We start from the raw sequence: 13,457 nt of genomic DNA, 5'->3' as shown, positions 1-13,457 counted from the left end.
AGCATTTGGTACCATTAACCATCGTATTCTACTGGAGTGGATGTTTGGGGTGAGTGACACTGTTTGCAATAGTTCCAGTCCCACTCTGATTGTTCTTTTCCGAGGGTTGTGCTTGGGGAGTTTTGTTCAGCCACCTGGAGCCTTCAATGTGGGGCTCCCTTTGAAGACGACAAACAGCATCACACACAGCAAGAACTCTGTGGTCAGATTGTTGATCAGGGAGGATGGTCCAAACACTTAAGTCCAATTCAAAGCAGTGGTATTCACTTGTAAAGCCATATGCGGCTCAGATCCCCAATACCTCAGAAACTTGCGGAATAATAATATGAATAATAATAATAAATTTTATTTATATCCCGCCCTCCCCAGCCGAAGCTGGGCTCAGAGCAGCTAACATCAAATGAATAACACATTAACATAATATCAGACAATCAATTAAAATACATCCTCAAATCAGGATCAGAATAAAATCCAATCAGATGGCAACCCGCAGATTAGGGTTCAGGACCTTAAATGCTCACCAGGCCCAACTGTTTGTGCTGAACTTATATGGGCCTGTGAGAAAAATTGGTAGGCCACTTTCATGCAAGTTCTTATGAAAGGGGAGAGGGAGTCAGACTGAACCCCAACCAAAGGCCTGGCAGAACAGCTCCATCTTGCAGGCCCTGCGGAAAGATGTCAAGTCCTGCAGGGCCCTTGTCTCTTGTGACAGAGCGTTCCACCAGATTGGAGCCACTGGCTCTAGTTGAGGCCAGCCTACCCTCTCTGTGGCCTGGGACCTTCAGGATGTTTTTGTTTGAAGACCGTAAGTTCCTCTGTGGGACATACCAGGAGAGGTGGTCCCATAGGTACGAGGGTCCTAGGCCGTATAGGGCTTTAAAGGTAAGAGAAGAGAAGAACAGAAGAAACAAGCAGCTAAAGAATGAGAAAGGGTTAGTGAGAAAGAAGATGGTGGCAAAACCTCCCAGGTCTCAAGAGTAGGAGTTTGATGGAATGCACCACACAATAAATAAGAGATCCAGCCATCTTATTCTTAATAGAAGCTTCTAGAACCATGTGCTTTACTGCTTCCTTAGGGACCCGCATTTTTTCCCCTACAGCCAAGAAACCTCAGATCGCCGAGGCAGGGCTTAAAGCAAAAAGGTTATTAGAGTAAACTACCATATAATTAAGATAATTGTGAACAATAACATCATTCAAGAAGAAGGTGGGTTGGGTTACCACAGACGACTCATCATGCCGTCTGTCAATGTTGGAAAGAAAGAGAGACACGCATTCAGCAGGCAAGTCCAGGCAGCAGCTCTCAATGCTGGGCAGCATGTGAGGCATAGAAGGTTGGGCACAGGATGCTGCCAGGTAAGATCAAACAACTGGTGGCCGGGGGGGGGGGAGGGGAGCCTTGCAAACACAAATTTGTCACAGTGGGGCAGATAGTATCAGCTCCTCATGACTCGAATACAGTGGTACCTCGGGTTAAGTACTTAATTTGTTCCGGAGGTCCGTCCTTAACCTGAAACTGTTCTTAACCTGAAGCACCACTTTAGCTAATGGGGCCTCCTGCTGCTGCCGCGCCGCCTGAGCACGATTTCTGTTCTCATCCTGAAGCAAAGTTCTTAATCCAAGGTACTATTTCTGGGTTAGCAGAGTCTGTAACTTGAAGCGTATGTAACCTGAAGTGTATGTAACCCGAGGTACCACTGTACCACCTTCCTTATCTAAGGCCCTTGGTATGATTTGGGCTGCAACATCCATCAACTTGGCAAAGGCAGGGCTGGTGGTTCTGCTAAGAGATCCTAGTGGAGGAGATTCTGAAGGTGTTTGAGGACAGGGATTTGAAAAGTCACCGAACAAATGTATGCCACAACAGCAGCAAGAATACTTATTGCAAAGTACTGGAAGACACAAGATCTACCCACCCTGGAAGAATGGCAGATGAAGGTGATGGACTACATGGAACTGGCGGAAATGACTGGCAGAATCCGAGACCAGGGAGAAGAGACGGCGGAAGAAGATTGGAAGAAATTTAAAGACTATCTACAGAAATATTGTAAAATTGATGAATGTTAGAATGATGTTGGATAGAAATTAAGTGGTTTTCAGCTGTAATATTATAAGGGAATATGAAAAATGGATTATTTAGGTAAAAACTTAATGTCATAATATTTTAAAATTAAAGACTAGGATAAACAAAGAGGGTAGGGATTTGCTGAACCAACAAACCAAATTGGAATACAAAAAAGGGAGGCGTGAGGAGGTCCGGGAAATAAGCTAATGAAAAATAAGTAATGGAAAGATGGAGTTGATTTTAACCATTTTTTTTATTTTGTATTTTTTTTCTTTTTTTCATTTTTTTTCTGTAATACTTTGAAAATCTTAATAAATATCTTATAAAAATAATAATAATAAAAAGTCACCGAACAAGACCACTTGTTACTGCTCTTACCTTGCCTTTCCAGAGGGAAAGTCTCTCACAATCCTGTTAGGGTGCTCCTGTACGCTGGGTGTAGGTAACAGAAGATACCTGCGACACTGGATTCTGCAGGAAAGAAAATGAAATCAGGATATATTATTTTGAAGTGCAAACAAAAAGAACCTGATCTAAACTTTGCTTCAAATTCTAAAAAGACAAGTGTCGCTGAAGTGAACCAGAAGCACTTGGTTTGCCACAGCTGCTGTGCATTTCAAGACTTCTCACTGGATTGTGTCCTAAGTCTTGCAGAATATCCCAGCCGGCATTGTAAGCAGCATTTAAATGGAATCTTTAACCTTACCTGCATCCTTTTTATCGGTCCAAAAATATCTGGAGCATCCATTTGTGAACCCTGGGCTGTTAACGGATCGTGTTGTTTGATTAGGAGACACTTCATTGTTCCTGAGTTTTTGCCAAAAGAAAAAGAAGGGGGAAAACACCTTTTGGGCCAATTAGTGTGAAGTCTTTGCTTGTTTAAGGCATCTCCAGGAGTTGTTTTTCCTGCTTCACATTCCTCCTTTTGCTCCTTGGCTACTTTTAAAAGCAGCTGAGCAATTGCTGCATTTCCAAACACAAAGAACAATAGCACTTCATGCACCGCAAAGGCCATTGGAGCAAATATTGATCAGGGGGCTTGAATGCCAGAAAAGCTTTTGCAGAAGGGGCACACCCAATATTGCTAGGAGAAAAAAAAGATGAAAAGTCTAGCTGATCACCTGCTGATCTGGAGATTCCAGTCTCTTATAAATGAGGGCGTCTTTTCTAAAGCCAGAAAAATAAATCCTCTTTCTTCACCACCTCTACATGACTAGCAATGATCTCATTTCCTCTCTCCCCCACCGATATTTGCAGAGGTGGGTCAAAATAATACCACCCACAGAGATGCATCACTTTGATAATAAAGGTAAAAGGGAGGATTTAGGGATAAGCTGCTGCTGCTTTTAGTAGATTTTAAACCATGACTACCAGATTTTTTTTTTTTTTAAGTCCCAGGTTTCCACAGAACACTTTGATGTATGCAGGAAAGTCAAAGCAGTATAACTAGCTTAGCAGTTTAAGCTCTGAATCCGTTCAGATAATGAATTCTGGATTTAACTTTTATTTTATTTTTTAAGAATACTTGATAGACTTCTGTCTTTAGGTGCGTAACACCACACCTTAAAAATGGGCCTCGTTACAATTTTGTCTCCTGTGGGGTGAACCTCTCTTCTTCCCAACTTTCAAAAAGCAGTTGCCAGCAGTAAAATTGCTGATTCAATCATCCCAGGAAGGAAGCTGGAGAACTGAGATAAATAGTGGTAACAAGAGATGAAGCTGCAGATCTTTTTGACAAATTAAAAATTAGCAAATCACCAGGTCCAGGTGGCATCTACCAGAAAGTTCTTAAAAGAACACAAGATGTGAAAATGCTGATCTTCTAACACAAATATAAAATTTCTCTCTAAGATCAGCTTACATAAGTGAGGACTGGAAAGTGGACACTGTAACCCTTAAAAAAACCACAAACCACTGGCACATTTAAAAGTGTACAAAGGACAGCTGTTGGAGGGGTGTGTGTGGATTTGTGGCTGAGAAAAGGCTTGTACCATCTTTTCTGCTTTTAAAAAAATAAAAGTTAAATGACAAAATAAAAAGGTGTTGGAGCAGCATGGCATGAAACACGCAGTTTGTTCCCATAACCAATCAATTCCTTCTAGGTAACACACTATAAAATCAGAAGTAACTACAAAATGTCTTTATTGGAAAAAAAGCAGATTATAACATCTAAGGTTAAATGAAATTCTGACTTTTAATATTAAAATAACTTAGGATGATAGCAAGCAGCTTCTTTAGATAAATAAATCTACATTTCCCAACTTTAATTCTTCAACAATCAAGGAAACCAAATGACAAGACAAAAACCCGGCAAGTCAATCTATGTACTAACTAAAAGGCCGAAGGTTTTAGAATGATATATACAAACAAGGTTAAACTAACATATTTGCAGCATGTAAACTAGACACGATATACAAATTGGGCATTTAATATATTTCCTACAAAATAAAAATCAACATTGGTCCAAGTTCTTGGAAAAAAAACTATATTCTTTTAAAGAAAATGAAAATAATTCTCAAGAAAAAAACTTAATTTAAGTCAAATTATATACTCTAGTTATGGCATTAGTTGCATGATGAATCACAAACTTTCCTCAGGGCATGAGAAAGCAGCTTTTGTGTGCTTTCTTCGAGCTTTGGTTTAAATTCTTGGACTTCTTGAAATTCTGAATTTCAGAATGTGCACCCTCTATTTTTAAGCAATTCTCTTTTCATTCAAATTCAAAACTACTTTGGTCTTTCCTTTGGAACCTTATAATTTTAAGGGATATGGTGGAACTTCCAAGTAGGCTGTTCTTTTGCATTTTCCAACAAGAGAGAAATGTGGAAGGCAAAATTCCTGCTTTTTTCATTAATGCAAAGACTAAGCAATGAAACTGAAAGTAGAAAGAATAGGAAAAATCACCAATAAATATTATGGCACAAATGAAAGAAGTGTTCCATCCCTGTTAAATAAGAATTCTCTCGAAGCAAACATAAAAAGCTGCCTCAAACTCTTTGTCCCTCTAATCCAGCCTTCTGGTGCCCTCCAGATGTTGGACCATAACTCCTATCTGAAGGGCACCAGGTTGGCAAAGGCTATTCTAGTTCAGTGTTGCTTCCTGACTGGCAGGAATTCTCCAGAGACACACAGAGACACAGGCCTTTTGCATCACTTGCTACCTGTTCCTTTAAACTGGAGAAGTCTGGGACTGCCTGCACACTGAGCTATGCGCACCCCCCAAAAAAAACAACTTGAAGGGAGTTTCTTTTTATACTTTCCAAGGAAAAGAGGTAAAACGTTTCACTCTAATTTCAGTGCACACCATTTCAGAGTCGCTGTGGGAAGCTTTCTGGATGCTTTCTTCTTAACAAAAAATAATTAAGGAAATCTAAACAAGCTCTGTTTTTCAAAACGGAAAGAAAAAAGTTGGCAAGACACAGCCCACTGAGCCGTGATCAAATTCCGCTTTCTGTGGAAAAACAGTTTATGGAAAATGACTGCATTCTGGACAGGGCAAACTTGGTCTTGCTAGAAATAAAAAGGTTCAGCATCTATATAACAATACGGAACTGCGTAAAAAAAAAAAAAAAGACCTGAAACATTTTTAACAAGTGAAATTAAATACTCCATTCCAAAGGATGTCAGTTTAGAACAGTAAAAACAGTAGTGTATGTACATAGTGTGGATGTTGTGCTATTCACTGAAAATTAAGGCAGGAATATGAAAAAGGTTTGCCACTAATGGTCAAGGCACTGGGTAATACAAACCTCCCTGACTTGGCGGCCTTCAGATGTTCTGGACTGCAACTCCCATTGTGGTTATAGGGTGGGAAGAGAGGAAGACAGTTAAACTTAAATGATGGAAGGAGGTTGGTTTTAGGTGGACTGGCCCCAATCCAGAGAATCACAGGAGAAAAGCATGCACAATGTTGAGCGTTCAGCAGGGATAACCAACACAAATGCTGTTGGACTACAATTCACACCAGCTCAGGTTAGTATGGCCAATGTTCAGGGATGATGAGAGTTGCAGTCCAACAGCATCTGAAGGTACTTCAATGGCTACCTCTGATGTTCTGAGAAACAAAGCATGCTGTACAAGGGATCCAAATACGACGAGCATCCATCACTCCAGGTTGTGGCATGTACTAGACTCCACACCCCATGAAACAAGCTGGGCCCACTGGATCAACACCAAGAGGGCCCAAGCATTATCCTGCATCAGTTCAAAAAGGTGGCATTTCTTCCTTGCTGGAGAGAGAACAGGTATATTTTTAATCCATTATATTTTATAATATAAAAAGGGGGCAAAATCTCAAAACTGTTCCTTTGCCATTTATTTTCCCCCTGTATAATTCCAGCAAAACAGTTTGGCAACCTTCCTTGACTGATGCCTTTTAGGTTTTGTGGACTAGAACTTCCATCAACTCCAGCCAGAGCAGACGTGGTGTGTGAAGCCTGCTTTGAGGGATTTGGTTTGGTTTGCTTTCAAAGTATAACACTGATGTTCTGTTGGCTGTTGTGGCTGACAGCTTGAAAACGAAAGGATCACATTCTTAGTTTTGCTGAAATTACTGGAGCATACAGCTGTTTACAGCAGACAGAAATCTGGCCCCCGCATGTAAAACTTAAAACCAGTTAAAACATGCTTAAGGTCGATAAAGTCTTATGAGTCTACAGAGTTCTGGGTGTTTTGTAGGAGCTCAGGCAAAACAGGAAAATATGCACATTTCAAGGAACTCTTTGTGTTTGTTATTAAGTATCGTTTTTACTTCCGCTTGGCCTCCAAGGACATCTCCAAGTAGGTCTGCACATCATAAAATTGTCTCTGGAGAGGCGATGGGTAAAGACTTTCAAGGTGGATTTGGTGAAAATGAAAATTTCAGCGTGCCACTGGCAAATCTATCAGTGACTCCCATCTTCTGCCACCCTGTTTTCCAGGGTGATTGGTTCTTGTTACTGAACTGTCCAAACAAGCTGCTCTTGCCAGACATTCTAGGCGATTACACGATGTTTAAATGGCCTTTATTAAATGTGGCATGACCCCCACTTCAGCCTGAAAAAAACAGTCGGGTGGGGTGAGGGGAGAGATGGAGCAAATGCCCCTCAGGGCCTCCTTGGAAAACTGCTATGTGTTTGTCAAGGGCCACTTGTTTCCTAATAACCTGAAATCAGTTTGAAAATGCTGGGGATTCAATCATTAATAATTTGACCTCCAGAGTTGAGCTTCTCAAGAGGCAAGCTGTAAAAATCCAGCATGGAGCAAACCAAATGTAAAAGGACCTCTCTGGAAAAAGCATGTCTGCCACCTGCAACTGAAACCACAACATAAATCTGCTGCCCTTAAAAACACACACACACAACAAAGGCAACATATAATCTAGTACAATTGCAAAACAAGTAGAATTTTGCATAGTCAGGAGGACTGAAGTTATTAGCTGAAATTGGTGTAAAAGCCTAAGAGACTGACCAAAACAAAAACAAAAAACACACACCAGAGTTTGAGGACCTGGGAAACCATCCCTAGTGGCTGTTTTATCTGCCACTAGTAAGCAGGCAGTGATGTCCAGAGTGCCAGGGCCAAGTCACTGTGAGGAAAGACATGTTAAAACAGGAGACTCTCATTCCTTGGTTGCCTCATATTAGGCTCGAATGAGCAAGGGAGCATCACAAGGCAGGGCGGGAACATCTCAGCTCTTAGGCAGCCTTTCAGGTTTCTGCATCCCAACACACCAGCCTTCCTCCCGGACATTTTAGACTACAGCTCCCATTAGTCCCTGCCAGCACACCAATAGTACTATTATAAGCAACTATGCCCATAACTATATAGCTGCCTGCCAGCTCAAGGAGGCTATGAGGTCTCAACCTGCCCTGGAGTCTTGGACTATGTTGTAACTGGATCCGGCCTGCATCCCTAAACTGGTAAAACTCCAGAACTCCCACACAAGGGATCCCAAACATCTAAGAAACCCCCTGCAAAAATGCTTGTTGCATCGATGATTCCTCAGTGGGTTCAGTTCATATAATATTCTACAAAGAGCTTCTTCCACATCTCTCTTGTTGGCACTGTATGAAAGCACCATGGGCTAAGACAATGAATTTCTCCCCCACAGAACAACTTCTTTCTCTTAAGTCATGTTAAGAGCATGACCATAACTAAAAAACAAAACAAAACCCAATCCTCTCCTGCAACAACCACCCAGACCCTCATATTGTGAGGTCATTTCTCAACACGCCTCAAGCCAAGATGCAATGAGACCCAGCATAAAAATGTAGCATTTATCCGCTTTCTCCTGCAGCACTGCTGCAAGCGGTTAAGATTCTTGCAGGGACCCAAACTACAATGGGACAAAACTATGACGAACAGATGGCCCTGCCTAGCATAGCACAGAAAACAACACTTCTCGCTGCACTTTTACAGTTACATCCACGTGGTGCATCATTTTTCAAGTACCCAGTGTCTTGGGAGGAATTATTTAGGCGCACACTCTGAGAGGCGCACCTCTCTTTTCAGTCTCAGAAGCAATAAATAAACTTGGCTGCTTTGTCTCTTAAAAGAAGAACTGACAAGTCATCTGTGGAAATCTTCTCCCGCCAACAACGGCCTCCCTCCTGGTTGCAATTTGATGGGGCGCGAAACACCTCAGAGTTCTGTAATGTGCATTGGGTATCCAGGGGGAGGGTGGGGTGGCACTGTCATACTGAGGCGCCTGATGTGACAACCATGGCAAAGCAAGTGCCCCTCTAAAGGATAACAACGGCGGCCTTCTTCGTCATTGAGCTGGAGTCCACAGTCCTAAGAGGAACAAGAGTATGCACATGTTAGACAGCTGGGGAAAACTAATGAAAAGAATCACATTTAGGCAGCCCTCACCAACCTGGTGGCCCTCCAGGTGTTTTGGACTACAACTCCCAACAGCGCTTGCTGGCTTGTGGCATGGATACTTGAGGGGATGCTTCTCCCACATCAACCATGCACCAAGCTCTATCTCATAGTCCCTTCTCCAGATTCTCCTGCCACCCAAAGGGTGGAAGCAGTGCACATAGCCTTTTCAGTGGTGGCTCCCAGCTTCTGGAACTCTCTCCAGGGAAGCTCACCTGGCCCTATCTTAATGTTTAAGTGACTGGCAAAGCTGCCCATTTCGTTTCCTCAGCCTTTTATCCTTTGATGAATTTTTTGCTGCTGCTTCCAGTGCTGCATTTTACTGCTGTAAAGTGTTTTCCTGATATAGATTGCTGTTTGATTGTGTTTTAGGAGCTATTGTAAAGCACCCTGACATGTTTTCTAATCAAAATACTGTAAAAATAAAATGGCGGGCGGGTAAGGCACAAGCGCCAAGTTGGAGAAGGCTGGCTTAGACCAAGGCCAAAGAGCCTGCCTTACTCAAGCACCGGAGAAGCGCCAAGGTTTACCTCACAATGGTAACACTCCACATGGTAATCCCTGTCCATCGACACCACCCGGATGGTCTCCTCGGAACCCTGATTTGAGGAAGATAACAAGTAAGGTATGGCAACATTCTATAGTTTCCCCCTCAATGGAAATAGGCCCTCAGGGAATCCCCTCCCCATTTTTATTTTTTATTTTTGCAACTTAACAAGAAAATGTCTCTCTACTTCACCCACTCTTTGCTTCATTTGGGGAGGGGGTTTCTGGAGGCTGGCTCTAGTGGAAGCAGAATTGTTCCATTTTATTCCATTCTTCTGTCAGGCAAGGATAATTCCTTGCAAAATACAGTGTACAACTTAAGGCTGAGGTGCAGATTCCCCCCCCCCCCCCGCAGAATTAGAGCTTTGTTGGGGCACTCAAGAGGGAAGAAGGGAGGGGCCCATACACCTGAAAGGTTGTAAAGAAAATGGGACCTACAGCTACACACATCTGGACAGGAGCAAATATAATAATAATAATAATAATAATAATAATAATAATAATAATAATAATAATAATAATAATAATAATAATAATAATAATAATATATTTATACCCCGCCCATCTGGCTGAGTTTCCCCAGCCACTCTGGGCGGCTCCCAATCAGTACAGTACAGCGTCTTGGGGTGAGTGGGGAGAGGAGCTCTGTGCCATGCAGATATTTTATCTGCTGGTCTAGGGAAAGGTTATCATACTGCTTCACAAGTCTCACCTAAGAGAACCACCTAACAGTTTGTGTCCAGTACGTTGCTGCCTCTTCGCCAATGACCCAGGAGTGGCTTTTAGAGAAAAATGGAACGGATGTTGATGTGGTTGACTGCTAGCCAGGTGCACTTACTTAGGCTGCACACATTTACTGGTACCCAGGAAAGCATGTCAGGACCTTGTAGTCAACACATTCGACATCACCAACAATAAGCACTTCTGTTCAGCACATTGTAATGAACCACGTAATAAACAAAAAGAAACTCAACCAATACTCTCTGGCTGTCAGTTGTAGCTGGGGGCTTTTTGCTTCAGACAATTTGATATGCTTATGGACAATTTGATAAATCTCATGGAGGAAGAGGGCGCCTTTTTTGTTTAAAGAACAGACCCCTGCCAAACAGTTCCAAAGTCAGCCTGAGTTGAGATGTGGTTAGAACATCAGGTCTGTAAACAACGTATTTTCTTTGCAGTCCAGAAGGGAGCAGTTCCACCTTAAAAGGCTGTATAATCTCTGCCGTGAACAGGCAGATGGATTTTACTAGAAACCTTGCTAACCTACCTTTGAGTGAGTCAGAGAAGGGGATGTGGAAGAACCTGCATTTGAGACAACCACATGTCGCTTGCTTCAAAGTAGCCCTAGAATGATCTCATCATCTTCATTGTGTGTGTGCAAGCATCTTAATTCTATGTCAGCAAAGTTCAAACAACACTTTTAAAGTGTCGCCTTCTTGCTAAATTTAAAGAGACATAGGGAAGGCTGCAAAGTATATGCAAATGGAATACCATACCTGTGCTGGTAAAATGGGCTGGTTACAGGAAGCACATTTTGGTGCAAAAACCCTAGAATGAAAAGAGAAAGTATGTCACACTCTTGTTTAATAAAGAAAGTAAAATAAATATAAGAGAAGGGTGGGAGAATATGACAGCATTTTAACTAGAGCTAAAGTTTGGGGTCCCTATAGCAGAAGTCTTGCTCAAGCAGTCTTCTCTTTTGGCTCAAGTCCCAAATACCTGGTTGAGGAGGCACCCTTTCCCTTATTAGTAAATTCACAATGTATCATCACTAAGAGCAAGCAGAATTTCTCAACCTGTAAGCAGGTGTTGGCCCCGCCAGATGTTGTTGAAGTACAACTCCCATCAGCCCCTGCAAGCATGGCCAATGGGCAAGGTTGTCGTTCAGTAACACCTGGAGGGTCAGAGGTTCCCCACACCTGTTTCAGGGGCTGGCATTCTGAACTTTTATGAGGTACTGGGTTCAATAGTTTAAACTGGCCTCCCCCAACCAAGATGCTTTTGACTACAACACCCATCAGCCCCAGCACTGTATGGCCATACTAGCTGGGGCTGATGAGAGTTACACTCTAAAACATCTGGAGGACTCCAACTTAGAGTAGGCTGGCTAGGAACGTAACAGACCGCTGGATCAGGCTGTTTTTGGAGTGGTCAACCAGGACCCAGCCACCAGTAGCCTTAACCTCCATTAATTGGCCAGTCCTCTTTTAAAAGCTATTCAAGTTGATGGCCATCACTGCATTTTTAGGGAATAGGGGTGGGATTTCATAATTTAACTACGTATTATATGAGCCAATGTTTCATTTTATGTTTCCCGAGTCTTCCAACACTCTGCTTCGTTGGGCATTCTCAAAAGTTCTAGTGTTGTGTGTGAGAGAGAAAAACTTTTCTCTAACCACTTTCTCTACACCACACATAATATTATACACCTCTAGCATGCCTTCTCTTACGTGGCTTTTCTCTAAACTAAGAAGCCCCAAATATTTTAATTAATGCACACACATTGGAAGAGGTAGGGAAACCTTTGGTTTGGAAGGGGTAAACTTGGCTCACCTGTTGTTTGGCAGTTTCCCCCAAACCACACAAAACCTGCCCCGCAACTGACATTGCATGTGTTCTTTCTGAGCAGAGACTGAAAGGAGATTGTACAAAGCCCCCCAGGGAGCCCCAATTTTGGAGGTCTGATGCATCAAGCCCTTCAAAGACCACTGATGCTTTGCCTCCTCTTTGGCACTGTAAAAAAGCCCTTTAAAACTGGAGCAGCCAGATGCTATTGGACTACAACTCCCATCATCCCTGGCCACTGGGCCATGGTGTCTGTGGTGGATGGGCATTGTAGTCCAATAACATCTGGAGGATATCATGTTGGCTCTCCCTAATTGAAAAGGGTGCACTCAAAGCTCAGGACACCTCCTTGTCTAATGCCAGCTGGAATGTGCAAAATTATTGCAAGGCTTCTCTCCCTTCGCCCCATTTACTCTCTGGTATTTGAATTCGATTTAACACTGGATGATGCTTTCTTCTCGGTGCCGTTTTGCAATACCTGAAAGCAACAACCAGCCCTTCCTCATCTCATGCACAGTCCGTCCCCCCTCTTCCTCGTCCCCCCCAACATACAAGGTTCTGCGTTCTCACGTGTGATAGTCTTTCACACAGTAAATATTGTTCTCCACATCTACAGTGAAGGGGACGCCATCTAGACATTCATTGCAGACCACACAGCGGAAACAGCCAGGATGGTAAGACTTCCCCAAGGCCTGCAAAATCTGGAAAAGAAACAAAGACAGCCCCAAAATCAATTCTCATCCCCTTGGAGGTATATTACCTACACAACAGCTACTACAAAATGGGTTGGCATTTGGGGGAAGAGCAGCAACACAGTGGTGAAACATCTGCTTAGTATGCAGAAGATCCTAGGTTCAGTCCCTGACATTACCAGGTAGAGCTGGTGGTGTTCCCTGTCTAACTAAGTCACTGCCAGCCAGTGTTGGCAATACTGAGTTAGACCAATGGTCTGATTCAGTATAAAGGCAGCTTGCTGTGTTGTTCCCCTGCTTTCACTGAGCTCTTCACAGTGACCCCAAGGTCTCTGTTCTAGTCAGTTACTGCAAGCTAGGACTCCATCACTTAATATGTGAAGTCTCTCCTCTCACCGCCTCCGCAAAAATCCCAACAACATGAAGGCACCTTACTCTATCTTGAAATATTGTTGGCATTTCAGAAAGGAAAGGAAACTTCTTAAGGTGTGTGTACATGTTTGGGTGGAGCGGAAGTAAAAGAGGGGAATAGAAACCATCACCCCCCACCTAATATATTGCACATTTTAGAAGCCTCTCCTCTTACCATTTCCATTATGAGGTGTCCACAAATGAAGCACTTGTCTGCAGTTTGCTGAAAACCTGAATACTGTTCAAGAAAGAAAGGGAGAGAAAAGGAAAGATGGTTACTTGCTTCCTTCCTCTCTCTTGCTTGTTTTGTTTTACCT

At 42.7% G+C, this 13,457-nt stretch overlaps 1 protein-coding gene across 2 annotated transcripts in view; it reads right to left on the bottom strand.

The window, feature by feature from the left end:
* Positions 1–4,190: 4,190 nt before the first annotated feature.
* Positions 4,191–13,457, bottom strand: part of WTIP (WT1 interacting protein) — a 56,752-nt gene continuing 47,485 nt past the window's right edge. The window contains exons 4-8 of one of the 2 annotated variants that reach the window (XM_081203382.1): positions 13,316–13,378; positions 12,608–12,738; positions 10,969–11,020; positions 9,457–9,525; positions 4,191–8,839 (exon numbers count right to left, since the gene is read on the bottom strand). In XM_081203382.1, coding sequence (XP_081059508.1) covers positions 8,687–8,839; positions 9,457–9,525; positions 10,969–11,020; positions 12,608–12,738; positions 13,316–13,378 — 468 coding nt within the window. In that variant the 3' untranslated portion in view covers positions 4,191–8,686. Of the gene's footprint in view, positions 8,840–9,456; positions 9,526–10,968; positions 11,021–12,607; positions 12,739–13,315; positions 13,379–13,457 lie in introns of those variants that run through there. The other variant, XR_014010385.1, reaches the window with a different exon arrangement.

This window comes from Podarcis bocagei, assembly GCF_964188305.1.
Source record: "Podarcis bocagei genome assembly, chromosome: 7".
Lineage (NCBI taxonomy): Eukaryota > Metazoa > Chordata > Lepidosauria > Squamata > Lacertidae > Podarcis > Podarcis bocagei.
The sequence above is the reverse complement of the archived record's forward strand: the minus strand, read 5'-3'. Positions and strand labels throughout refer to the sequence as shown.